The sequence below is a fragment of the Tachyglossus aculeatus genome, chromosome 24 (genome assembly GCF_015852505.1).
Source record: "Tachyglossus aculeatus isolate mTacAcu1 chromosome 24, mTacAcu1.pri, whole genome shotgun sequence".
Taxonomy (NCBI): domain Eukaryota; kingdom Metazoa; phylum Chordata; class Mammalia; order Monotremata; family Tachyglossidae; genus Tachyglossus; species Tachyglossus aculeatus.
In genome coordinates this window covers 22,667,037-22,689,298 of record NC_052089.1, presented here as the reverse complement: position 1 = coordinate 22,689,298, position 22,262 = coordinate 22,667,037, and the positions used below count along the sequence as shown (strand labels likewise).

The window sequence follows — 22,262 nt, the reverse complement described above, 5'->3', positions numbered from 1 at the left end:
CTTCTAGCAGGCCCAATGGCCAACGCAAGGGCTTCCGGCTCCGGGGCGGAGGGAGCCCACGGGGAGAGGGGGCGGGCGGGAGGGAGGAGCCTGCCCACGGGGGCCGGCGGCATGGCGGCCGACAGGCCGGACCCCGAGGTATCGCGGACGGGGAGGGCCGACGGGAGGGAGGAGAGGACCGGCTGAGGGGAGGGAGGACGGGCTGAGGGAGGACAGACTGAGGGGAGGGAGGACGGGATGAGGGGAGGATGGGCTGAGGGGAGGGAGGACGGGCTGAGGGGAGGGAGGGCTGAGGGGGGAGGACGGGATGAGGGGAGATGGGCTGAGGGGAGGGAGGATGGGCTGAGGGGAGGATGGACTGGGGAGGATGGGATGAGAGGAGGATGGGATGAGAGGAGGATGGGCGGAGGACGGAATGAGGGGAGGGAGGATGGGCTGAGGGGAGGTGGACGGGTTGAGGGGGGAGGACGAGATGAGGGGAGGACGAGATGAGGGGAGGGTGGGCTGAGGGGAGGATGGGCTGAAGGGAGGGAGGACGGGCTGAGGGGAGGAGGACGGGCTGAGGGGAGGACAGGCTGAGGGGAGGAGGATGGGCTGAGGGGAGGAGGACGGGCTGAGGGGAGGACAGGCTAAGGGGAGGAGGATAGGCTGAGGGGAGGAGGATGGGCTGAGGGGAGGAGGGCGGCCTGAGGGGAGGATAGGCTAAGGGGAGGAGGATAGGCTGAGGGGAGGAGGATGGGCTGAGGGGAGGAGGACGGCCTGAGGGGAGGAGGGTGGCCTGAGGGGAGGACAGGCTAAGGGGAGGAGGATAGGCTGAGGGGAGGAGGACGGCCTGAGGGGAGGATAGGCTGAGGGGAGGAGGATGGGCTGAGGGGAGGAGGACGGGCTGGAGGGGAGGAGGATGGGCTGAGGGGAGGAGGACAGGCTGAAGGGAGGGAGGACGGGCTGAGGGGAGGAGGACGGGCTGAAGGGAGAGAGGATGGGCTGAGGGGAGGAGGACGGGCTGAGGGGAGGAGGACAGGCTGAAGGGAGGGAGGACGGGCTGAGGGGAGGAGGACGGGCTGAGGGGAGGAGGACAGGCTGAAGGGAGAGAGGACGGGCTGAGGGGAGAGAGGATGGGCTGAGGGGAGGAGGACGGGCTGAGGGGAGGATGAACTGAGGAGGGGAGGATGGGCTGAGGGGAGGATGTACTGAGGAAGGGAGGACGGGCTGAGGGGAGGATGTACTGAGCAGGAGAGGACGGGCTGAAGGAAGGCGTGCGCTGGGGCTGAGGGGAGGAGGACGGGCTGAGGGCGGGGAGGACGGGCCAGGGGTGAGAGCAAAGCCTGCCTGGCATGCCAAGTGGAAGATAAACCTGCCCAGCACTTCACTTTATCCACCTGTAAGGTGTGGGGGGGTCAGGCACCCTCTTCTCTTAGAACGTGAGACTCACGGGGGACAGGGACCGTGCCCGAACTGTTTGGATTGGGCCTACGTAGTAAGGGCCCGGCATATCCCAATATTCAGTATTCCGTTGCCCCCCTGCCGTCACTGTGCGAGAGTTCATCTTTCCGGATCGTTAGGACGTCCCGCGCCCCCTTGGCGTTCCAGGTCCCCGGCGGATTTCTGGCTGGTCTCAGCCGGCCCCGCTGGCCTCACCCTCCCAGCCCGGACCCCGTCTTGCTCGTCTTCAGCTTCTCTGCCTGTTCCTGGAGCCTGGCTCGCCCGCCCCGCTTCCCAACCTTCAGCCTCCCACTCTCCTGCCTCTGGGTCCCCGTCCGGGCCGAGCCCCCTGTCTGGAACCGCCTCCTTGCCCAGTCTGCCTCCTCAGCCCCTTCTTCTCCCCTTCTGCAGTCAGTTCACGCCACCCCCTCGCTTCTCGCTTTATCACACCAACCCTCACTCTGTCCTGCAATTCACTTGTTCCCTCCTCAGTTGACGACGATGGTATCTGTTAAGCGCTTACTATGTGCCAAGCACTGTTCTAAGCGCTGGGGTAGATACAGGGTAATCAGGTTATCCCACATAACCACATAACCACATAACATATAACCACATTACCACAGTCTTTTTAGACTGTGAGCCCACTGTTGGGTAGGGACTGTCTCTATATGTTGCCAATTTGTACTTCCCAAGCGCTTAGTACAGTGCTCTGCACATAGTAAGCGCTCAATAAATACGATTGATGGTGATGATGATGATCCCACATGGGGCTCACAGTCTTAATCCCCATTTTACAGATGAGGGAACTGAGGCATGGAGGAGCGAAGTGACTTGTCCACAGTCACCTATCTGACAAGTGGCGGAGCCGGGATTAGAACCCACGACCTCTGACTCCCAAGCCCGGGCTCTTTCGACTAAGCCACGCTGCTTCTCCAGTTGTTCTCTCGGAGCTGTGGCGGTGAAGCGAGTGGGGACTACCCGAGGGCAAGGGCTAGCCCAGTCCGCCCCGGTCGGGGGCTCTGCGGCCTGCCTGCCCTCAGTCAGCCTCGACTGTCGGGCGTTCGGGCTGCCCGACTGCCCGGTACCTGCTCTCTGGGCTGGGAGAGGCCTCGGCATGACGACTTCTCCCCGTTCCTTTAGGTGGAGGAGGCCGGCCACGTCTACCTGCTGATGAGAAAGGACTATCGCATCTCCCGCAACGTGCGCCTGGCCTGGTTCCTCGGCCACCTGCACCAGACCGTGCGGGCCTTACCCCAGGAGGAGTTGGTGAGGGAGGCGGCCGGAGGGCTCGCCCTGCCCATTTGGGAAGGAGAGGTTGGGAGGACAACCCGGTGCCTGGGTGGTGGGAAATGGAGACTGGAGTCAGTAGACCCGGGTTCCAGTCCGGATCCTCCACTGGCCTGCTGGGTGATCCTGGACAAGTTGCTTCGCCTCTCTGAGAGCCTCAGTTTCCTCCTCTGCAGAATGAGGATAAACATGTCTGCTTCTCCCTCCCCCAAATCTGAGGGGGATAAAGTGGGATAAAAAAAAAAATCAAAGTACTTGAGAATAATAAAGAAGCAGCGTGGCTCAGTGGAAGGAGCCCGGGCTTTGGAGTCAGAAGTCACGGGTTCAAATCCTGGCTCTGCCAACTGTCAGCTGTGTGACTATGGGCAAGTCATTTAACTTCTCTGGGCCTCAGTTACCTCATCTGTAAAATGGGGATTAAAACTGTGAGCCCCCCGTGGGACAACCTGATCACCTTGTAACCTTCCCAGTGCTTAGAACAGTGTTTGGCACATAGTAAGTGCTTAACAAATACCACCGCTATTATAATTATTAATAGAAGTCCTCTACTGGTTCAATTCAAGGTAGAATTAAAGTTGAGTTCTCCCGTTCAGTCGTGAGCCCTACGAGTGTATGTTCACCAGCGTCGAATGCGGCGTTCCGCGTGGCCCTCGATAAGCAGCTGAGGCTGAAGGACGTGGGCGGGCGGGAAGATGCTGGACTTGGGAAGCCCCCGCTGGTGATGCGGGGAGGATTCCCGGGTAGTGGTGGGAAGTAGGATTGGGGCTGACGGCTTTGCCTTTCCTCCCGGACCGGGCAGCTGCAGTCAGAGCGGGAGCTGGTAGTGCTGAGCGTCCTGCCTCCCGGCTGGCAGCCGGACGAGCCCGTGGTGCCCCGGCCGTTCCTCCTGGTGCCTTCCACCCGGGTCACCTTCCTGGCCTGGCAGTACCGCTTCGTCATTGAACTGGACCTCAGCCCATCCACCGGCATCGTGGTGAGGGACCTGGGGGATCTCAGTCTGACCACTGCCATTGGCGTGGACGGATGGATTGGGCCTCAGCTTTCACCCCCTTCCGGGGATGCCCCTCTCCCCACTCTTCCTCGGGCTCCCCGTCTCTCCCTACGTGTCCCCGTCTCTCCACTGTTTACTGCCTCCCCCAATGCCTCTGCCCCTCCCCTGGGGCATCCTGGAGCCCACCCCTGTCTCTGACCCCGTCCGTCTCCAGGACGACTCTACGGGCGAGATCCTGTTTGACCAAGTGTTCCATGCCCTGTCGCGCTGCCTGGGGGGGCTCCTGCAGCCACTCCGTGTCCCCGGCTCGGACGTGGTTTTCCAGCCCGAGATCTATGTCACCATCCAGGCCTACTCCTCCATCATCGGCCTGCAGTCCCACCAGGTACCGATTTCCCCCTCCTTCCCTCTGTGTTCGCTCTCCCTTCAGAGCTCCCATTTCTCCCGGTGCCCCTCCCGCCGTTCTCGGATTGCCCCCATCCAGCCGGGATCTCCATCCCTGCCCTTCAAGGTCCCGCTCCGGCCCCCCGTCCCGAGATCCGCCGGGCCCTCTTGATCTCCGGCCCCCTGTCCTGCCCCACCTCACCCCCCACCGCAGGTGCTGGTGCAGGGCTGCCTGCTGGAGCCGGCGCGGCGGGAGGCCTTCCTGCAGAAAGTGTACGCGCAGCTGTGCGTCTTTGAGGACAAGGTGGCCACCATGCTGCAACAGCAGTACGAGCCCCAGGCCCAGGTATGGGGAAGACCTCCCGGTTTATGGAGGAGTGAGGGCCCGGTTCTCGGTCTCTGCCCTCCGGACCGTTCCAGTGGCTCATCTCTGCCTCTCCGTCCCCCGGCGCCCCCCGGCCCCAGACTCACGTCTGCCCTTCCCTTGGGGCCAGGTGGATATGTCCCCGCCGAGCCAGGACCGGCTGTTGGACGCTGGGGATCCCCCGGGCAGGAAGGTGGGGGTCTCCATGGTGACGGCTGACATCGGCCTGGTCAGTATGATCCGGCAGGGCGTCTTGGCCCTACAGTTGCTGCCCTGCAACTCCAGCGCAGGTGGGCAGGGCGCATGGGGGAAGGGATCGAGGTCTCCCGGAGGGCAGCAGGAGGTGTGTGTGGGGGGACACGTGGACCCCCAGGGGAACCTGGGGGTGGGCAAAAAGGCTGTGGGTCTGGGCTCGGTGGGGCCCTGAGCGCAAAACAAGGGGAGGGTCAAGAGAGCCCTGAATGAGTGAGCGGAGTCTCTCTCATCGGCCCCGGGCACGTCCCCCTCCACCCCCGCCAGGTATCATCGTGATTACTGACGGTGTGACCAGTGTCCCCGATGTGGCTGTGTGCGAGACCCTGCTCAACCAGCTGCGGGGAGGCTCCGTGGCCTGCTCCTTTGTGCAGGTGCAGTGTGGGTGATGCTGGAGGGGGCGGGGGGCCTCCCCCGGTTGGCAGCCAGGGCTCTCAGTGTTGCCCGACGGGCGCCTCGGTGGTCAGCGGCCCGTCCCCCTGTGTCCCCACTATGTGTCCCCAGGTGGGAGGGGTATACTCCTATGACTGCAGTTTCGGCCACGTGCCCAACGTGGAACTGATGAAGTTCATCGCCACGGCCACCTTCGGCTCCTACCTGTCCACCTGCCCTGAGCCGGAGCCCGGCGGGCCGGGGCTGACAGTCTACCACCGGGCCTTCCTCCTCTACTCCTTCCAGCGCAGCGGGGAGGCGCTGAACCCCGACTACTACTGCGGTGAGCCCCCCACCCCGGGAAGCCCCGTCTGGGACCCACCCCTCCGCACCCCCAAGCCGGGGGGCGACCGCGGCCTCGCTCCGAACCCCGGCAGCGGCCCTGGCTCTTCCCGTTCCCGGGCCCTGACCTCTGATCCTGTTCCCGGACCTCGGCCTTCTCGGGGGGCCGGCCTGACCGGCCTTCACCCCCAGGGTCCCAGCACCGCCTGTTCAATGAACACCTGGTGTCGGCCAGCAGTAACCCCGCTCTGGCGCTGCGACGGAAGAAGCACACGGAGAAGGAGGTGGCCGCCGACCTGGTCAGCACGGTGTCCGTGCGGCTGCGGGAGGGCTACGGGGTCCGCGAAGTCGGGCTGGCCAAAGGTGAGGGCCTCGGGTCGAGGGGGAGGGCCACGGGATGGGGGCAGCTGACCGGCCCCCCCACACCGGGTCCCGCCCGGCCTCCTCCTCCCCTGAGCCCAGGCCTCACTCTCCCTCTGCTCCCTCGCCTCGGCTCTGCTCTCCCGCCCCAGGCGGGTCCCAGCTGGAGGTGAAACTGGTGCTGCTGTGGAAGCACAACATGCGGATCGAATACGCTGCCCTGGCGCCCTGGCCCCTGGAGCCGGCCGGGCCCGGGGCCCCCCGGGGAACGCGGGTGGAGGTGACCATGGAAGGCGGCTACGATATCCTGCACGACGTCTCCTGCGCCCTGCGGCAGCCCATCCGCTCCCTGTATCGCACCCACGTCATCCGCCGCTTCTGGAACACGCTGCAGAGGTTGGGGCCCCCCCTGCCCACTATGGTTCCCCCAGACGCGCCACTCCCCCACACGCCGCCACCCCCCCGGAAATGTCACTCATCCCTCGTTACGATCCTCCCGTCACTTGCCCGCTGCGTCCTTCCCTGGCCCCCGGGGTCCTCCTCAACGCCTCCGTGTGTCGCAGCATAAACCAGACGGACCAGATGCTGGCCCACCTCCAGGCATTCTCCTCCGTCCCCGAGCACTTCACGCTTCCCGACAGCACCAAGAGCGGCGTGCCCCTCTTCTACATCCCGCCTGGCTCCAGCACCCCGGTAGGGACCGTTACCCGCTTCCGCGGCTCCGTCCCTCCCCTCGGGGTTACCCCGCGCTCCCCTGCCTCCCGTTGCCCATCGTCGGCTCTTCCTCTCCCTCCCGCCCCCAGGTCCTGTCCCTGCAGCACAGCGGCTCAGACTCCAGTCACGCCCAGTTTGCAGCCTATTGGAAGCCTATCCTGTCTATGGATGCCAACTCCTGGCAGCGCTGGCTTCACATGCACCGGCTGGTTCTCGTCCTGGAGCACGACACGTACGACTTTGGATGGGGGGACAACCTCTGGGGCCCGGAACAGCAGGGCATGCCCCGAGCCGGTGTCACGGGTGCTCACCATAGGGCAGGGGCAGAGGATTGGGTCACCTGGGGGCAGAGGGCACGGTGCGTGGCCCAGCGGGGTTCTGGGGTGGAGGGTCCAGAGGAGGTGAGTTGGGTGTTGGGTGGGGAATGGGGCATGGGGCTAAGATTGTTGGGGGTGATATGTAGGTCCCTGCGTACATCATCCAGAGAGCGGGACTCAGGGCTCGGCTCAAGGAAGTAGCGCACAGCGGATGGGGCCGGGGGCGGGGGCGGGATGTTGGGGCAGAGCCCCGGACTCAGGAGGAGAGGCCCGAGATGCCGAGCTCTTAGAGGACCAGCCCCCGGGGTTGGTTGTCCCCTTGGGGCCCGGGGTGGGGTGAACGAAGCCGGGGCCGCAGGTGGGGAGCAGAGCACAGGGCCCGAAACGAGACCTGGGAACGGGCTAGATAAGGGCCTCAGAGAGCTCTGCTTGCTGCCGCACAAGGTTTAGGAATGGCATGGCGCGGAGGCGGGAGGGATGGGTGCTTGGCGGGATGTGGATGGGTCACCCGTCCCACCCCCGGGCGGTGACCCCGAGCGTCTCCCCTCCCACTTGGCTGTAGCCCGATCCCCAAGCACCTGCACACGGCGGGCAGCAACGGGCGGTACAGCACCATCCAGTGTCGCATCTCGCACTCGGCCCTCACCTCTCTGCTCCGGGACTGGAGCAGCTTCGTGTTGGTGGAGGGGTACTCCTACGTCAAGCTGCTGCCCAGGTACCGGGCCCGGGAGATCGGACCAGCGGCGGGGTGGGGGGCCGCGGGGCCCGGGAGGCTCAAGGTTTGCGTGAAGGCCTAAAGAGCCGGTCGGGGAGCCGCCGGCCGAGCTGGTGGGGACGGGGCCTCCCGGTGCCTACCTCCGCTGGCTCCACCGGCCCCTCCCTGAGCCGAACGGGGCTGCTCTGTCCCTCTGGGGCCGCGGCCCAGCCAATCCTCCGGCCCACCCGGTGTCTGCCCGGCGTCTCCCCTCTCGCCCCCGCCGCCCCATCCCGGCCTTTCGTCTCGCATCTCTTTGCAGCAGCAGCGGCAGCAGCAGGAGTAGCGACGGCGGCGGTGGCGGCCCGGAGCCGCCGCCCTCCTCCTTCTATCTGGTCCGCATCATCTCCAAGGCCCCCTGCATGGTACTGCGACTCGGCTTTCCCATCGGGACCCCGGCCCGAGCCCGCAATGAGGTGAGGAGCCTGGCGGAGATGGGCGGGGGGCCCTCAAGGGCAGGGGGTGGACCCGGAGGGGTGGCCCACTGACGCTCCCTCCTTGGCTCTCTGCATCCCCAGATTGTGGCCGGGCTGCGGGAGGAGATCCTGCGCCTGCGCTTCCCCCATCGGGTGCAGAGCAAGGAGGTCACGCCCAAGGTGAAGCGCAAGGGGCTGGGGGGGCCGGGAGGAGGCAGCTCCCCCTCCAAGTCGCCCCCGCTCCCGGGGCCCCAGCCCACCCTGTCGGACCGGCCCTGCCTCGTCGTGCTGCATAAGCCCCTGGACAAGCTGCTCATCAGGTAGCCTGGCCGGAGAGGGTGGGGGTAGGGGGTGACGGGTGAGGGGGCCGGGTGGGGTGGGCCCGAGCCGGGGGCTAGCTCGGGTCCGGCAGTTGGAGGGCTGGCCGGGGTCAGGGCGGGAGAGGCCGGAAGCGGGGACCCCTGCTTCGTCCCCCAATCCCTCGCTCCGTCCCGCAGGTACGAGAAGCTCCCCCTGGATTACCGGGCCCCCTTCATCCTGACGCTGGAGGCCCCGGGGCCGCCGCCACCCCTGGTGTCGGGCCGTTCGGCCTCGTCCAGCCTGGCGTCCCTCTCCCGCTATCTGTACCACCAGCGCTGGATCTGGACCGTGCCGGCCACCCTGGTCCCCGCGCTCCCCCTCAGCTCCGTGGCCCAGCTCCTCTCCACCCTTGCAGAGTAAGGGCCGGGCCCGGGAGCCCCGTGGGGAAGGGGCCGCGGGCTGGGCTGAAACCCGTGGCTTGGCCTGACTTGAGCCCGTGGCCCCGGGGGAGCCCCAGCGGGGCTGGAATGTGGCCGGGCAGACGGTGAGAGGGAGGAGCTTCATCGTCTCTCTGGGTCCCTCCATCTCTCCAGGATCCGTCTCTCGGAGGGTTTCCATTTTGCTTCCAGTGGGGAAGGCATAATCAACATGGTGCTGGAACTGCCCGTCCAGGTAGTCCTTCATCACCCTTTCTCAGGCCTCCACTGCAGCCTCCCGTGGTTTATCCCTCGCTTGCCCGCCCAGAGTCCCGCCATCAAGGCGCTGCCGCTTGCACCGCCCTGTTAGATACCGTCCCCCTCCCTCCGCTCCGGGCGTTTCCCCTCCCTAACGTCGGGTCCACCGCCCCGTTTCCCCGTCCCGTGACAGGTGCCCCAGGCCTGGCCGGAGGGGGCCGTGTGTCTGCTGAGGTCAAGGGATGGGGACGGATGGAGCGGGGGGCCGGCGGGAGGGCCGGAGGGCTCTCGGTCTCACAGGCTCGTCCCTCTGGGCCCAGAGCGAGTCCCTGGAAGGGGCCAGCAGGGAGAAGCACACATGCCTCGTGCAGTACATCCTCTTCCCTCCACATTCCACCTCCACCAAGGACAGGTGAGCTGCTTCCTCCTCCCGTCCCCTCGCCTCCCACTCCCCCTGCCCTCCTTTCTCTTCCCCGCCTCTCCCCGCCTCCCCTTCCTCCTCCTCAGCCCCTCTGTCAGTGGCGGTCAGTGGCGGCGGCTCACGGTCGGCCACCCTGTCCTCGCCGTCAGCTTCTCCACGGATGACGACAACGATCCGGAGGTGGAGGCTCTGGAGGGCGACGCGGAGCTGAGCCTGGTGACCGAGTGCTGGGTGGAGCCTCAGTGCGGTCAGGTGGCCGCCGGGCCCGAGAGCTGGAGGCATCTGCAGGGCCTGCTGTACCCCGAGATTCCCTGGGCGGTGAGTTGGGCGAGGCTGGTGGGGGGTGGCATCCCCCTGGGGCTGGGGGCCCGGACGGTTGGGGGGGACGCGTGGAGACAGTGGGGGGGCGCGGGAAGGGGCCCGGCCTCTTGGCCACAGCCGCCCGCTGTGCTTCCAGCTCTTTCCCCGGGACGGCGCCTGTATCAGCTCCATGCTGAGCTTCGAATACCTGAGTCAGCTGTGCCAGAACAAGGACTGGAGCCCGCCGGGCCCAGAGCCCCGGGGGCCTGATGGTGAGGCAGGAGGGGAAGGGGGGGCGGGGGCGGGCCGGGCGGCTCAGACCGCCTGACTCCCCACCTCCCGGTTTCAGGGTCAGACCGAGTCGGGGGTCCTTGTGTGCAAGAGATCCCGTTCCGTTTTGACCTGATGCAGCTGTTGCTCCGGTGCCAGCAGATCCAGATGTTCTTCCTCCTGCTCTCCAGAGGTGGCTGCCCCACATCCCAGAATCCCACAGGCCCAGCCGTTCACACAGTCTCCACGTTTCCATCGTCTCCCCAAGTTCCAAAGGCTTCCCCTCTCCCCAGACCTCTTCCACAGATTCCCCCATCCTTCCTAACGTTCCCAAATTCCCCGTGGCCCCTCCCTCTCCAATCAGCCCAATGGGGCACGCCCCTCTCCTCCGCGCCCCCCTGGGCCTTCCCAACTCCATCATAGGGAATTGTCCCATTCTGTCCACCCCGTTCCAGTGAGACCGCCAGGGAGGAGCGGGACTGGTGAAGGGGATGGGGGTGATAAGTATTGGTTCTGGACGATTTCTGACGTATGTACTGTGTACATGCCGCCTAGAGCCAGAGGGCCATTCCCTGGAGGGTCTGCCGCCTCCCCCCAACGAGATGCTGCTCGGTCTGCTGCACAGCTGCTTGGGGCAGGAGCTCAGTGACCGGGAGCTGCCGCTCGCCGGCCTCGACCACACCGCCTTCCTCCACCAGGTGCTGCAACGCCCCCACCAGGGCCCAGGTGAGCCCCCTTGGATTCCCCTCCGCTTTCCTGAACTCCTCAGCTCCTCCCAATCCCCCTCGGTACCCCTCAGCCTCCTCGACATCCTCAGCCCTCCTCAGCCCCCTCAGCACCGCCGGGTCTCCCCGACCGCCTTTCGGTTTCCCCCCTGGTTCCCTCAGTCTCCTGACCCTGGGTCATTCCTGGGAAGTGGAGACTCGGGCCTATCCCTTACGGTCAGGGTCGGGGAGAGATGTCTCCGTGCTCTGGAGCCTTGTACCCCTAGCTGCCTCCTGCAGCGTGGGAGTCAGGACATGGATTCTAATCCTGTCTGCCGTACGATCTTGGGCAGGTCCCTTAACTTCTCTGTGCCTTCGTTTTCCCATCTGTAAAATGGGGATCCAATTCTCGTTCGCCGTTCTCTTTAGATTGCATGTCCCCTAGGAGACAGGGATTTCCTCCAACCTGATTAACCTCTATCTACCCCAGCACTTAGAACGGTACTTGACACCTAGTAGCAGGTAACGTTCACACCACCTCTTCCCCACTCTCTGGTTCCAGAGTCTCCGCCACCGAGTACGGCACCTTTGCCCCCAGAGCCCCAAGAGCAGGACCAGGCAGAAGGCAGCAGGACACCCGGCGTCAGAGATAACCTCCGGACCCCTCTGGTCAGCACTGCCTCCCAGGACCTCCCCATTTCCATCCCGGTCTGGTTGTGGACTAGCCCCAATGAGCCCCTCCCTTGCAATCCCCCCCTTTTCATTGACGGTGAATCCTGGTTATCCCACTTCAATTCTTAACCACCCTCTTTTCCCCCTTAACCTTCCTCCACTCCCCCGCCTCCTCCTCCCTGCTCCCCAGCTCTGCCCTGAGCCCCCCATCCCCTGAGCCCTACCTTTTATTCTCAGTGGTCCCCGCCCCCAGTGCCCCCCTCTGTCATTCAGGATTCCACGCCACCTAGTCCTTTGCCTCAGATGCCTGACCCCCAAATCTGCCCTCAGCCCCCTGTTTCTACAGCAGCTGCCTAGTTTTGTTTCTGAACCACCCCACCCGCCCCAAACTCGGTCCTGCTACCCCTTGCCTGTCCTGGAGTCTCCAAGATCTCCATCCCGTCAGCTCTAGCTGGGCGAAGGGGTGATTACCTAGAAGGATCAGGCCGTGAGTCACCACGGGAGAGAGGCTGGCAGGTGGTCGTGTGGAAAGGCGGACTCCATCTGTTCCACGCAGATTTTGGGAGCCCCGGGGCCCTCCGAAGACCCCCCTCCCCAGTGGCGGTGCTATGCCCGGCTGGTGAACCCCCAGCACCTGATCCTCACCTTCCTCCCAGCCACCCTTTCAGGTAAGATACGGACCCCTGCCCACCTCTCCGGCTCCCATGAGCCCATGCCCGGCCTGTTCTCGGTCATTGTCTCAGGATGGGGGTCCCCTTTCCCCCCCGGGACATCTGACTGGGTTCTTCCCCTCCATCCCCGTGGCAGACGTGCAGCGCCTGGTGCTCTCTGGGCCGGAGCGGCTGCTGCAGGGCGAACCTGGGCTCGGGCAGGCCCAGCTGGAGAGGCCAGGCGGGGCAGCCCCAAACCAGGAGGAGCTGGAGACCCTGGATAGGGCAGAGGCAGTCCAGAGCCCCCTCCCCACCCTGAGTGTCACCCCCGCCCACGGTAACGAGGAGAGGGATGGGCACTCGAAGAGGGGAGGATGGTTGGATGAGGGCAGGGGGGCGTGGAGGGCTGTGGAGGGCTTCGGGGGTTGGGTCCTGCTAGAGCCAAGCCCCTTGGTGGGGGGGGGGGGTCTCCCTGTTACAGATGGGGCTCAGGAGCCAGCACGCAGGGCCCCCCAGGCCTGGTTCGGGCGGCAGTGGTCCCAGGTGGAGGGGGGCGAGGGCTCCCGTCCCCGCTGCCCTGCTTACGTCTACAGCTGCTCCCTGGACGCCCTGAGGGAGCAGGCAGTCAGTGCCCAGCCCCCCCGGCTGCCGCGAGACCTCGTCTTCCCGTGAGTTTTCAGGGGGCACCGGAAGGGGAGGATGTGAGGGGCTGAGGCAGGGCACCGCCACCACCCCCCACTGCTGCTGCCAGCCCTGCCGCCACTCCCCCGATTTTTCTCCCAGCTGCCTTCACCCCATTTCTCTCCTCGCCCTGGTTGGTGTCCTCATCCCATCTCCAGTGCCCGCACTCCCCGTCACTGTCACGACTTTCCAGTCTTCATCAGCCCTCGGGGGGCGGCTGGCCGGTGGGGAGCATCGGACCAAAAGCATCACGCCCTCCCCATCCCTAAATGTCCCCAGTATCCCCCATTCCCTTGGAGATCCCCCACCTGGTTTCCCACTAGTGCCCCCCAAGTTGGGTCGATTGGATGGTGGGCGGTCAGAGAGTATTGTCGAAGTGATGGGGGTGGGGGGACAACCGCGGTCAGGGTCGAGCTGGATTGGTGGTAGGGCCTGGGGAGTCCAGCATGGGCATAAGCCATTGGGGCACTCCCTCCGGTTTTGCCCAGGTGCCAGTTCCCTGAGTGCCCATCTCCCGATGCCGCGTGGCTAGACCCCAAGCACAAGGATGTGGCTCACCATTGCGCCTTGCTGCAGGAGCACTCCCAGCGCTGCTACGTCCGTGGTGAGGGCCTGGGCGCTGGGGGATCCACGGGGGCACCAAGTTGGGCCCGCTGGGCTGCAGGCCGAAGGACCTGTGGAGCTTGGGGGTCCTCTGAGCTCTGGGCCCATCCCTTGGTCCTCCTTGGGGTTGGCGAGCCAGCTGGGGCAGTAGGGTTGGGCGCCGGTGGTAGCATGGTCCGGGCGGGGCTCCGGGGCGCCTGGTCCAGCCCCACGCTGTTCCCCACGGCCAGGGTTGTTCCGGACCCTGCAGCAGGGCCTGGACGTCAGCTCCTCGGACCTGCTGATGGCCGTGGATGCCTGTGAGGAGCTGCTGCAGGAGATGGACATCACACCCTTCCTGCTGGCCCTCCGGGACCCAGAGGGTGGGGAATGGCCGGGGCCTCCCGGCGAGGTCGTCCGAGACTCCGAGTCCAGGTGGGTATTATCCAGCTCCCGGTCCCCTCCCCTTCCTACCTACAGTTTTGCTCCCCTCTAACTATTCCCCTCTCCTACACCCGATCCCTCTGGGACTTGGTTTACCCTCTCATCGATCAGTGAGGAGGTGGAGGCTGGCAGAGAGCCCAGATCCCCAAGGGCCCCCCGGCCCCCTGGCCCTGAAGTTTCGCCGTTGGATGCCGGCCGGTCCCGGTGGCGGGACCACGTGGACCTGCACCGGGTCATCCAGGTGGGGGCGGGGGGGGGGAGCGGGGCTGTGGAGGAGGGGCAGAGCCCGGGGGTCCTGGAGGACGACCAGAATCGGGGTCGGCGGTTGGAGAGGAGCGGGGGGTTGCGTCCGAGGAGGACGTTGTGGGGCCCGGGGACCGCATGCGGGACGTGGGCTGGGGGGTCCCAGCGGAAACGCTCCGGCCGTCTCCAGGAGAAGTTCCTGGAAATCAGCCACCTGCACTTCCGCACGGTGCCGTCCAATCCTCACTACTTCTTCTACTGCCCTCCGTCCATCAAGCGGGAGGTGAGGCCTCCCGCCCTGGCCCCGGTCCCGCCTCTCCCCTTCCCTCTCCCCGAGATGTGCCCCCGAGTCCCCATCCTCCCCCCCCTCCGACCCCACCCCTCATCCCTACATCCTGCTCGCCCCTTCCCCTGCCCCAGGATGAGGGCTCCCAAGAGCCGTTGGGCCGGAAGATCAGTGATGACTTGGAGCTGTCGGAGGCCGAGCTGGCGGGCGAGGAAGGTGGGCGACTGGGCTCGGTAGGGGTGGAGGCCGAGAGGCGGGGGATAAAGGGGAATGGGGCTTGGCCTGGAAGTCTGGTAGGGATGGGGCTGGGGGTGGGCTGAGGAGGAGTTGGGGGGGCCTGTATGATCCTCTGAGCAGCGGGGACCCGTCTGCCACCCGACCAGGGAACGTGTCTGGCTGCTGCATCGCTACGGAGAGTGACCCTGAGCTCGAGGTGGAGTACCGCGAATGCCGGGAGTACCAGGAATGCCAGGAGCAGCTGGACACGGGGCTGGAGCGGCCCGACTCGGAGTCCCCGTCGGATGGGGAAACGGTGAACCCCGACGAGGAGGACTCTTTCAGCATCCTGGGAGGTGACTCGCCCACGGGGCCCGAGGCCCCGGCCCCCGACCTGCCGCCCCTTTTCCTGCACCTCACTTGCTCCGTGCGGCTCCAGGGACAGCACAGCTCTGTCCCCGTCTGCTCCCTGCCCACCTGCCTCGGTGAGTGAGTGAGAGAGAGAGAGAGAGAGAGTGAGACAGAGAATGTGGGCAAGCAAGCCCATTGTGGTCTCTCTGCGGGGAGGGGGCAGGGGGATGGTTCTAGGGATGGCACAGCTCTGTGCCCATCTGCTCCCTCAGTGAGGTTCTGATAGCAGTGATGGGAAACCTGCACGGGGAGAGCCACGTTGCCAGGGAGACTTTACCTCGTGTCCTATCCTGAGTGGGGTTTTCATTCAGTCGAACCTCTTAGGCACTTATGATGCGCAGAGCATTGTACTAAGCGCTTGGGAAAGTACAGTACAGCAATAAAGAGTGACAATCCCTGCCCATGGGGCTTTAAGCCTTTCTGGGTCTTGAGAGGTCGTACCACCCAGAGCTGTTTGCCCAGCACGGGCCGATTCCCGGGCTTTATCCGGGAATCTCTCCTGAGCCTGTTTCTCCCCTGCCCTCTTCCCTCCCGTCTTGCCTCCCCTCTGCCATCCGTGCCCTCCCAGGCCAAGTCCTGTCCTACCTGGAGAGCCCTCCACCCGGCGACCGCGTCCCCCTGCAGGATCTCAGTGTCACTCTGGACTTCTTCATCCTCACGCTGCCCTTGGAGGTGGAGGTTCCCCCCCCCGCTGACCCTCAGCATCACAGGTACGGGGTTCATCCGTCCGTCCAAAACCAAACTCCCAGGACTTGGCCCGGGCCCTGTTTGGCTCAGGTTGTGGCCCAGAGGGCTCTGCTCAGGAGAGAAGTGGGAAGGGAGGGAGGGAGAGTCGGCCCTGGAAAGGGAGGGGAAGGGAAGGCTGTGGTGGGAGGAGAGGAAGTATTGGTGAGGGGTGGCAAGGTTGGTCAGGAGGGGAGCCAGAAGTTCACCCTGGGACCAAGCACTTCCGGAGTTTGGAATCGGCCGGGGCCCAATGTGTCACCCACCTCCCCTCCCACCAGCGCCCGTGTATGTGTGCGCACACACACACATACTCACCCCCCACCCCCCACAATAGTCACCCTCCCCACATTTCCAGGCTGGAAACTGGTCCCAGCAGGCCCCTTGGCCAGCTCTCTGGTGCCTGTGGGATTCAGATCCAGCTTTCCCGAGCCTGGACCCCCAGACTGAACGCACAGGTGTTGGGGTCCCGGGGTCCCGTCGTGGGCCCCCGGTCAGGAGCGCTCCCAGCATCTCCTCTCCCCACTGGGGCCTGGCCCACCCCACCACAGATCCGCCTCGGAGAGCAGCGCCTCTTTCCCCCGCTCCCCCGGGCAGCCGTCCTCCCTGCGCTCGGACGATGAACTGGGGCCCCCACTGCAGCCCCCCGGAGAAGAGAGGTGAGGACTCCTTGCGCCCCGTGAACCCTCTCCCCTCCCTCCCCCCACAAATCGGGTGGTTCCTCTGTCCACACCCTGTACTTTCCAGGTTATTTCTCTCAATAATAATGATGGCATTTACTAAGCGCTTACTATGTGCAGAGCACTGTTCTAAGCCGCTGGGGAGGTTACAAAGTGATCAGGTTGTCCCACGGGGGGCTCACGGTCTTCATCCCCATTTTACAAATGGGGGAACTGAGGCCCAGAGAAGTTAAGTGACTTGCCTAAAGTCACACAGCTGACAAGTGGCGGAGCTGGGATTATAACCCATGACCTCTGACTCCAAAACCCGTGCCCTTTCCACTGAGCCACGCTGCTTCTCTCCTTCCCACAACCACTCTCGGACTCCTACATCGCTTCTCTTCTTGTCTCTTTCCTCCTTGTCCTTCAGTCGATGGTATTTATTGAGCGCTTACAGTGTGCAGAGAACCGTACTAAGCCCTTGCGGGAGCACAGTACAACAGAGTTGGTAGACCTGTTCCCTGCCCATAAGGAGCTTCAAGTTTAGTGAGGGAGATGGAGGTTATTAGAAATGAATATATTACGGTTATTCCTGAATGTAAGTACTGGGGGACTAAGAGTGGGTTGAATACCAAGTGCTCAAAGTGGGCATTGATCCTCCTCCTCCACCTTCCTCCCCTTTTCCCTCTTCTTCCCTGCCAGGCACCCAGGACTGTGTGATCTGCCGGGGCCGCACAGACAAGCGATCGAGACGACAATGAGTGAAGTGAGGCCTCATCCTCCCCCCCGACCCAGCGACCCCCACCTCCCATCCCCATCCCCACCCCGCTGGGAGGGAATGCCCCCGCCATGACCCGGCTTTCCTCACATCTCCCCAGATTGGCTGGCTGCTGGAGGATGAGATGGTGGGGGCCCTGCGGCGGGCGGCCGGGGGCGTGGACAACGCCTCTCTGCAGCGCGTGGCCGCCCACGTCTACAACTCTCCCGGTCGACCCAGCTGCCTCCGCCAGGCCCTGCCTCTCAGCTTCGTCTTTGGCCCGGAGCGCTCCCTCGCCCGCTTCAAAGAGGTGTGCCCCCAGTCCGTCACGGGCCACGGTGTCCGCTCCCCCAAGTCTCCCGGCGGCCCCCTTGGCCTCCCCCTTTCCTCCTCGCCATTACCCTGAGCTTTCACCGGGCACGCCCCCCCATCCGAAGTGGCACCACCCGAGGATCAGCCTGCCCTCCCTCCCTTCCTCTTTCCTTTCCTCCCCACCTCCCTCCCTTTCTCCCCAGGAGTTCCGGCGTCTCCACCTTCCCGGTCACAGGCTGCAGGAAGATGTGGGCAGCAACTTCTTTTTCGTCACCGTCGTCGACCGGCAGTTGGCACCGCCCGGGCCCCTCCCCGCTCCCGGCCCCAGAGGGGCATTCTCCGGGCCCTGGGCCTGGCTCTCCAGGGAGGATGGGGCTGGGGGAGTGGAGTCGGAGGAGTTAACATCCGCCCCAGACAGCCCGCGGCCCCCTCCCGAGGTGAGTCTGGTGGGGGTCTTTTCTGGGGCCGGAGGGGATTCTGGAGCTGTAGAAGGGGCATTGGGACCTTTCTTGTGGGCCTGGGGGCCAGAGGGACTTCATTCATTCATTCAACCATATTTATTGAGCGCTCACTGTGTGCAGAGCATTGTACTAAGTGCTTGGGAAGTAAAAGTCGGGAACATCTAGAGACGGTCCCTACCCAACAACAGGCTCACAGGCTAGAAGGGGGAGACAGACAACAAAACAAAACATGTGGACAGGTGTCAAAATCGTCAGGACAAATAGAATTAAAGCTATATGCACATCATTAGCAAAATAAATAGCATAGTAAGTACGTACAAGTAAAATAGAGTATTAAATCTGTACAAATATGTATATATATACAAGTGCTGTGGGGGGGGGAAGGAGGGAGGGCCAGGGGGATGGGGAGGAGGAGAGGAAAAAAGGGGCTCAGTCGGGGAAGGCCTCCTGGAGGAGGTGAGCTCTTCTGCGGAAGAAGGGGAAGGCGTCCGGCGCCCTTCCTGTGGGTTCTGAGGTCCCATCGTGATGGCAGGCGGCGGCAGCAGGAGCAGCGGGAGCGGTAGCAGTTGAAGTCCCAAGCCCTGGGTTGTTGCCAGGTGGCCCTCCCCACCAAGATGTCCCCGAGGACACCGCCCCCGCCGACGAGCCTCCGCAGAGAGGGGCCCACGCCCTCTTCCCCGGTAGCCCCCCAAGCCTGCCAAAGCTGGGGGCACCGAGGGCAGCAGGTGAGGCAGAGTGCGGGAGTGGAGTTGGACCATCGGGGCACCCGACAGCGAGGAGCCATGAGGAATGGGCTGTGGGCTCTGCCACCCCTCCTGCTCCCCCGTGCCCCTTCACCATCCCCTCCTCCTGGCCCCGAATCATTCATTCATTCATTCAGTCGTATTTATTGAGCGCTTACTGTGTGCAGAGCACTGTACTAAGCGCTTGGGAATCCTCTTTCCCTCTAGCTCTGCCTTGGCCTGTCCTGGCTGTGCCCCCGCCCCTCCCTGGCCTGCCTGGTGACCCCAGATCCAGGCCCCGTCTGCCCCTTCCCCCTTAACTGCCCGTCCTCCGCAGGCAGTCGTGACCGTGGGCTGAGCCGTGGGCCGAGCCTGGTGTCCAGCCAGGGGAGCGTGGACTCGGACCAGCTGGGTGAGCCGGAGGCCGGGGGGCAGGGCTGGGCCTGGGATCCCGCCTGGTTTAGCGGAGAGAACAAGGGCATGGCAGTAGGAAGGACTTGGGTCCTAATCCCAGCTCCACCAATTGTCAGCTGTGTGACTTTGGACAAGTCACTTCACTTCTCTGGGCCTCAGTTACCTCATCTGGAAAATGGGGATTAAGACTGTGAACCCCCCATGGGACACCCTGATCACCTTATAACCTCCCCAGTGCTTAGAACAGTGCTTTGTACATAGTAAGCGCTTAATAAATGCCATCATCATTATTATTATTATGTATCTGCCGGGTGACCTTGGGTGAGTCACTTCTCTGTGCCTCAGTTACTTCATCTGCAAAATGGGGATAAAGACCGTGAGCCCCATCAGGGACAAGGACTGATTGCCTCGTCTCTACCCTAATGTTTAGAACAGTGCTTGGCACTGTTCCACAATTACTATTGTTATTGTTAAAGTTATTATTGCTATTTGGGGCCAGGGACTGGGGTTTGGGGCCGAGGCTGGGATTTGAAGCCGGGGATTCGGAACCGGGGGTCGGGGCTGGGGGCTGGGGCCGGGCCCCGGCTAAGCCGGGAGTTGAGTGCCGGATTTCTCCCAGGTTACGACGGTGGCAGCAGCAGCGACGCCGAAAGCGAAGGGCCACCGCTAGCCCTGGAGGAACTGGGGGACCCGCCGGGGTCGAGGGCACCGGAATCCCCGGGACCGCAGCCGGGAGAAACCTCCCCCGTTTGCGGTCCCCCTGGCCCGGGGACCTCCCCGAGGTCGAAAGAGCGTCCCCCGCCACAGCTCCTGCCCGAGTTCTGGCTCATTATCCAGGTTCTGCAGGATCGGGTGGAGCTGTACGCCCACGCACGGTGAGGGGCTCGCAGGGCAGGGGGCTGGTGAAGGCACTGGAGAAATATTAGGGGTTATGAGGGAGGTGCCGGGGGGAGTCTTAAACTTGCCTGAAACTCTCTCATTCCCCTCCCCGGACCCCCCACCTCCATAGTAATAATAATAATGGTATTTATTAAGCGCTTATTATGTGCAAAGCACTGTTCTAAGCGCTGGGGAGGTTACAAGGTGATCAGATTGTCCCACGGGGGGCTCACAGTCTTCATCCCCAATCATTCATTCAATCGTATTTATTGAGCACTTACTGTGTGCAGAGCACTGTACTAAGCGCTTGGGAAGTACAAGTCGGCAACATATAGAGACGGTCCCTACCCAACGGGCGCACAGTCTAGAAGGGGGAGACAGACGAGAAAACAAAACATATTAACAAAATTGGTCACGAAGAAGTAGCCACTGCCAATGTACAGATGAGGGAACTGAGGCCCAGAGAATAATAATAATAAGGGTATTTGTTAAGCGCTTACTATGTGCAAGGCACTGTTCTAAGCGCTGGGGAGGTTACAAGGTGATCAGATTGTCCCACGGGGGGCTCACAGTCTTCATCCCCATTTTACAGACGAGGTCACTGAGGCCCAGAGAATAATAATAATAAGGGTATTTGTTAAGCACTTACTATGTGCAAAACACTGTTCTAAGCGCTGGGGAGGTTACAAGGGGATCAGATTGTCCCACGGAGGGCTCACAGTCTTCATCCCCAGTTTACAGATGAGGTCACTGAGGCCCAGGGAATATTAATAATACCTGTCCCCTCCTGTAACCCCCCCAGACCCCACTTTCATTCATTCAATCGTATTTATTGAGCGCTCACTGTGTGCAGAGCACTGGACTAAGCGTTGGCAACATCTAGAGACAGTCCCTACCCACCAGCGGGCTCACAGTCTAGAAGGGGGAGACAGACAACAAAACGAAACACGTAGACAGGTGTCAAAATCGTCAGAACAATTAGAAGTAAAGCTATATGCACATTGCTAACAAACTAAATAGAATAGTAAATATAAATACGTACAAGTAATAGTGTCCTGCGTGTACCCTGCCTGAGCACCACGTGTCCCCCGGCCAGGAGCCTGAGCCGGGAAGAAGAGGGTCCGGGAGCTGAGTGTTGGCGGCTCCAGCAGCTCCTGGTGAGGAAAATCGGGGAGATCTGCCGGGAGGTGAACCAGGTGAGCCACGGCCCCTCGGGCCACGTGAGTCTTGGGGTCGGGGAGGGTGGCCAGAGGACCACTGGGCTGGGCTGAAGGGGGTGGACCGGGAGAGGGAGAAGGCGCCCCTCCACCCCCAGCGGCGTGGCTCAGTGGAAAGAGCCCGGGCTTTGGAGTCAGAGGTCGTGGGTTCAAATCCCGGCTCCACCAATTGTCAGCTGGGTGACTTCGGGCAAGTCACTTGAGTCCTCTGTGGCTCACTTCCCTCATCTGTAAAATGGGGGTGAAGACTGTGAGCCCCCCATGGGACCACCTGATCACCTTGTAACCTCCCCGGCGCTTAGAACAGTGCTTTGCACATAGCAAGCGCTTAATAAATGCCATCATTCATTCATTCAATCAGATTTATTGAGCACTTACTGTGTGCAGAGCACTGGACTAAGCGCTTGGGAAGTACAAGTTGGCAACATATAGAGACGGTCCCTCCCCAACAGTGGGCTCACAGTCTAGAAGGGGGAGATGGACAACAAAACAAAACATATTAACAAAATAAAATAAATAGAATATGTAAATATGTACAAGTGAAATAAATAGAGGAGTAAGTCTGTACAAACATATATACAAGTGCTGTGGAGAGGGGAAGGAGGTAGGATGGGGAGGGGGAGAGGAAGAAAGGGGCTTCTTGTTCTTGTTCTTCATCTTCTTGTTCTTGTTCTCCTCCTCCCTTCTTCTTCCTCCTTTTCTTTTTTCTTCTTTCTTCTTCTTTTCTTTTGCTCCTCCTCCTCCTTCCTTCTTTCTCCTTTTTTTCTTCTTTTTCTTCCTTCTTTCTTCTTCTTTTCTTTTTCTTCTCCTTCTTCTTTCTTCTTCTTGTTCTTCTTGTTCTTGTTCTTCTTGTTCTTGTTCTTCTTCTTCTTCTTTTTCTTCTTCTTCTTCCTCTTCCTCCTCTTCCTCCTCCTCTTCTTCCTCCTCTTCTTCCTCTTCTCTCATCTCCACCCGTACAGCGCCTGCTGCTGCAGGACCTGCACGACAGCCACGTGTGCAACTCGCTGCTCGTAGCTGAGAGCGAAGAGGATCTGTGGCGCAGCGAGGCCCCCTTCCACTCGCGCCAGAGGGCTCTGCTGACCAGCGACGGTGCGGGCAGCGGCCGGACCCCCCCCCCCCCAGCCCCGCTCCCCGACTTTCCGTTTCACAAGCGGGCCCGTACCCGGCCTTCCCCGTCCCTGCCACCCCCCGCTGGATCCCCCCAGTACCGCCCCTCCCCGAGCCAAGTCCGAAGGGGGTGGGTCCCGTGCCCAGGGAGGGTTAGAGGGAGAGGGGCAGCGTCTGTCCCA

The 22,262-nt window shown here is 62.9% G+C and overlaps 1 protein-coding gene across 1 annotated transcript in view; it reads left to right on the top strand.

Moving 5' to 3' along the window:
- Nucleotides 1-110: 110 nt before the first annotated feature.
- The window catches only part of SZT2 (SZT2 subunit of KICSTOR complex), a 39,096-nt gene continuing 16,944 nt past the window's right edge, over nt 111-22,262 (top strand). The window contains exons 1-42 of the mRNA XM_038766053.1: nt 111-138; nt 2,563-2,688; nt 3,509-3,682; nt 3,915-4,085; nt 4,299-4,430; nt 4,579-4,738; nt 4,968-5,074; nt 5,205-5,415; nt 5,607-5,777; nt 5,927-6,170; nt 6,338-6,467; nt 6,578-6,720; nt 7,368-7,520; nt 7,822-7,975; nt 8,078-8,295; nt 8,473-8,691; nt 8,869-8,947; nt 9,270-9,361; nt 9,520-9,688; nt 9,828-9,942; nt 10,020-10,133; nt 10,496-10,666; nt 11,207-11,313; nt 11,873-11,984; nt 12,124-12,303; nt 12,448-12,634; nt 13,136-13,251; nt 13,481-13,664; nt 13,785-13,914; nt 14,107-14,199; nt 14,337-14,418; nt 14,586-14,903; nt 15,398-15,539; nt 16,104-16,211; nt 16,914-16,977; nt 17,090-17,278; nt 17,484-17,717; nt 18,274-18,466; nt 18,801-18,875; nt 19,497-19,752; nt 20,853-20,952; nt 21,933-22,062. Of these exons, the coding sequence (XP_038621981.1) occupies nt 112-138; nt 2,563-2,688; nt 3,509-3,682; nt 3,915-4,085; nt 4,299-4,430; nt 4,579-4,738; nt 4,968-5,074; nt 5,205-5,415; nt 5,607-5,777; nt 5,927-6,170; nt 6,338-6,467; nt 6,578-6,720; nt 7,368-7,520; nt 7,822-7,975; nt 8,078-8,295; nt 8,473-8,691; nt 8,869-8,947; nt 9,270-9,361; nt 9,520-9,688; nt 9,828-9,942; nt 10,020-10,133; nt 10,496-10,666; nt 11,207-11,313; nt 11,873-11,984; nt 12,124-12,303; nt 12,448-12,634; nt 13,136-13,251; nt 13,481-13,664; nt 13,785-13,914; nt 14,107-14,199; nt 14,337-14,418; nt 14,586-14,903; nt 15,398-15,539; nt 16,104-16,211; nt 16,914-16,977; nt 17,090-17,278; nt 17,484-17,717; nt 18,274-18,466; nt 18,801-18,875; nt 19,497-19,752; nt 20,853-20,952; nt 21,933-22,062 (6,280 nt within the window). The 5' untranslated portion in view covers nt 111. The remainder of the gene's footprint in view (nt 139-2,562; nt 2,689-3,508; nt 3,683-3,914; nt 4,086-4,298; nt 4,431-4,578; nt 4,739-4,967; nt 5,075-5,204; nt 5,416-5,606; nt 5,778-5,926; nt 6,171-6,337; nt 6,468-6,577; nt 6,721-7,367; nt 7,521-7,821; nt 7,976-8,077; nt 8,296-8,472; nt 8,692-8,868; nt 8,948-9,269; nt 9,362-9,519; nt 9,689-9,827; nt 9,943-10,019; nt 10,134-10,495; nt 10,667-11,206; nt 11,314-11,872; nt 11,985-12,123; nt 12,304-12,447; nt 12,635-13,135; nt 13,252-13,480; nt 13,665-13,784; nt 13,915-14,106; nt 14,200-14,336; nt 14,419-14,585; nt 14,904-15,397; nt 15,540-16,103; nt 16,212-16,913; nt 16,978-17,089; nt 17,279-17,483; nt 17,718-18,273; nt 18,467-18,800; nt 18,876-19,496; nt 19,753-20,852; nt 20,953-21,932; nt 22,063-22,262) is intronic.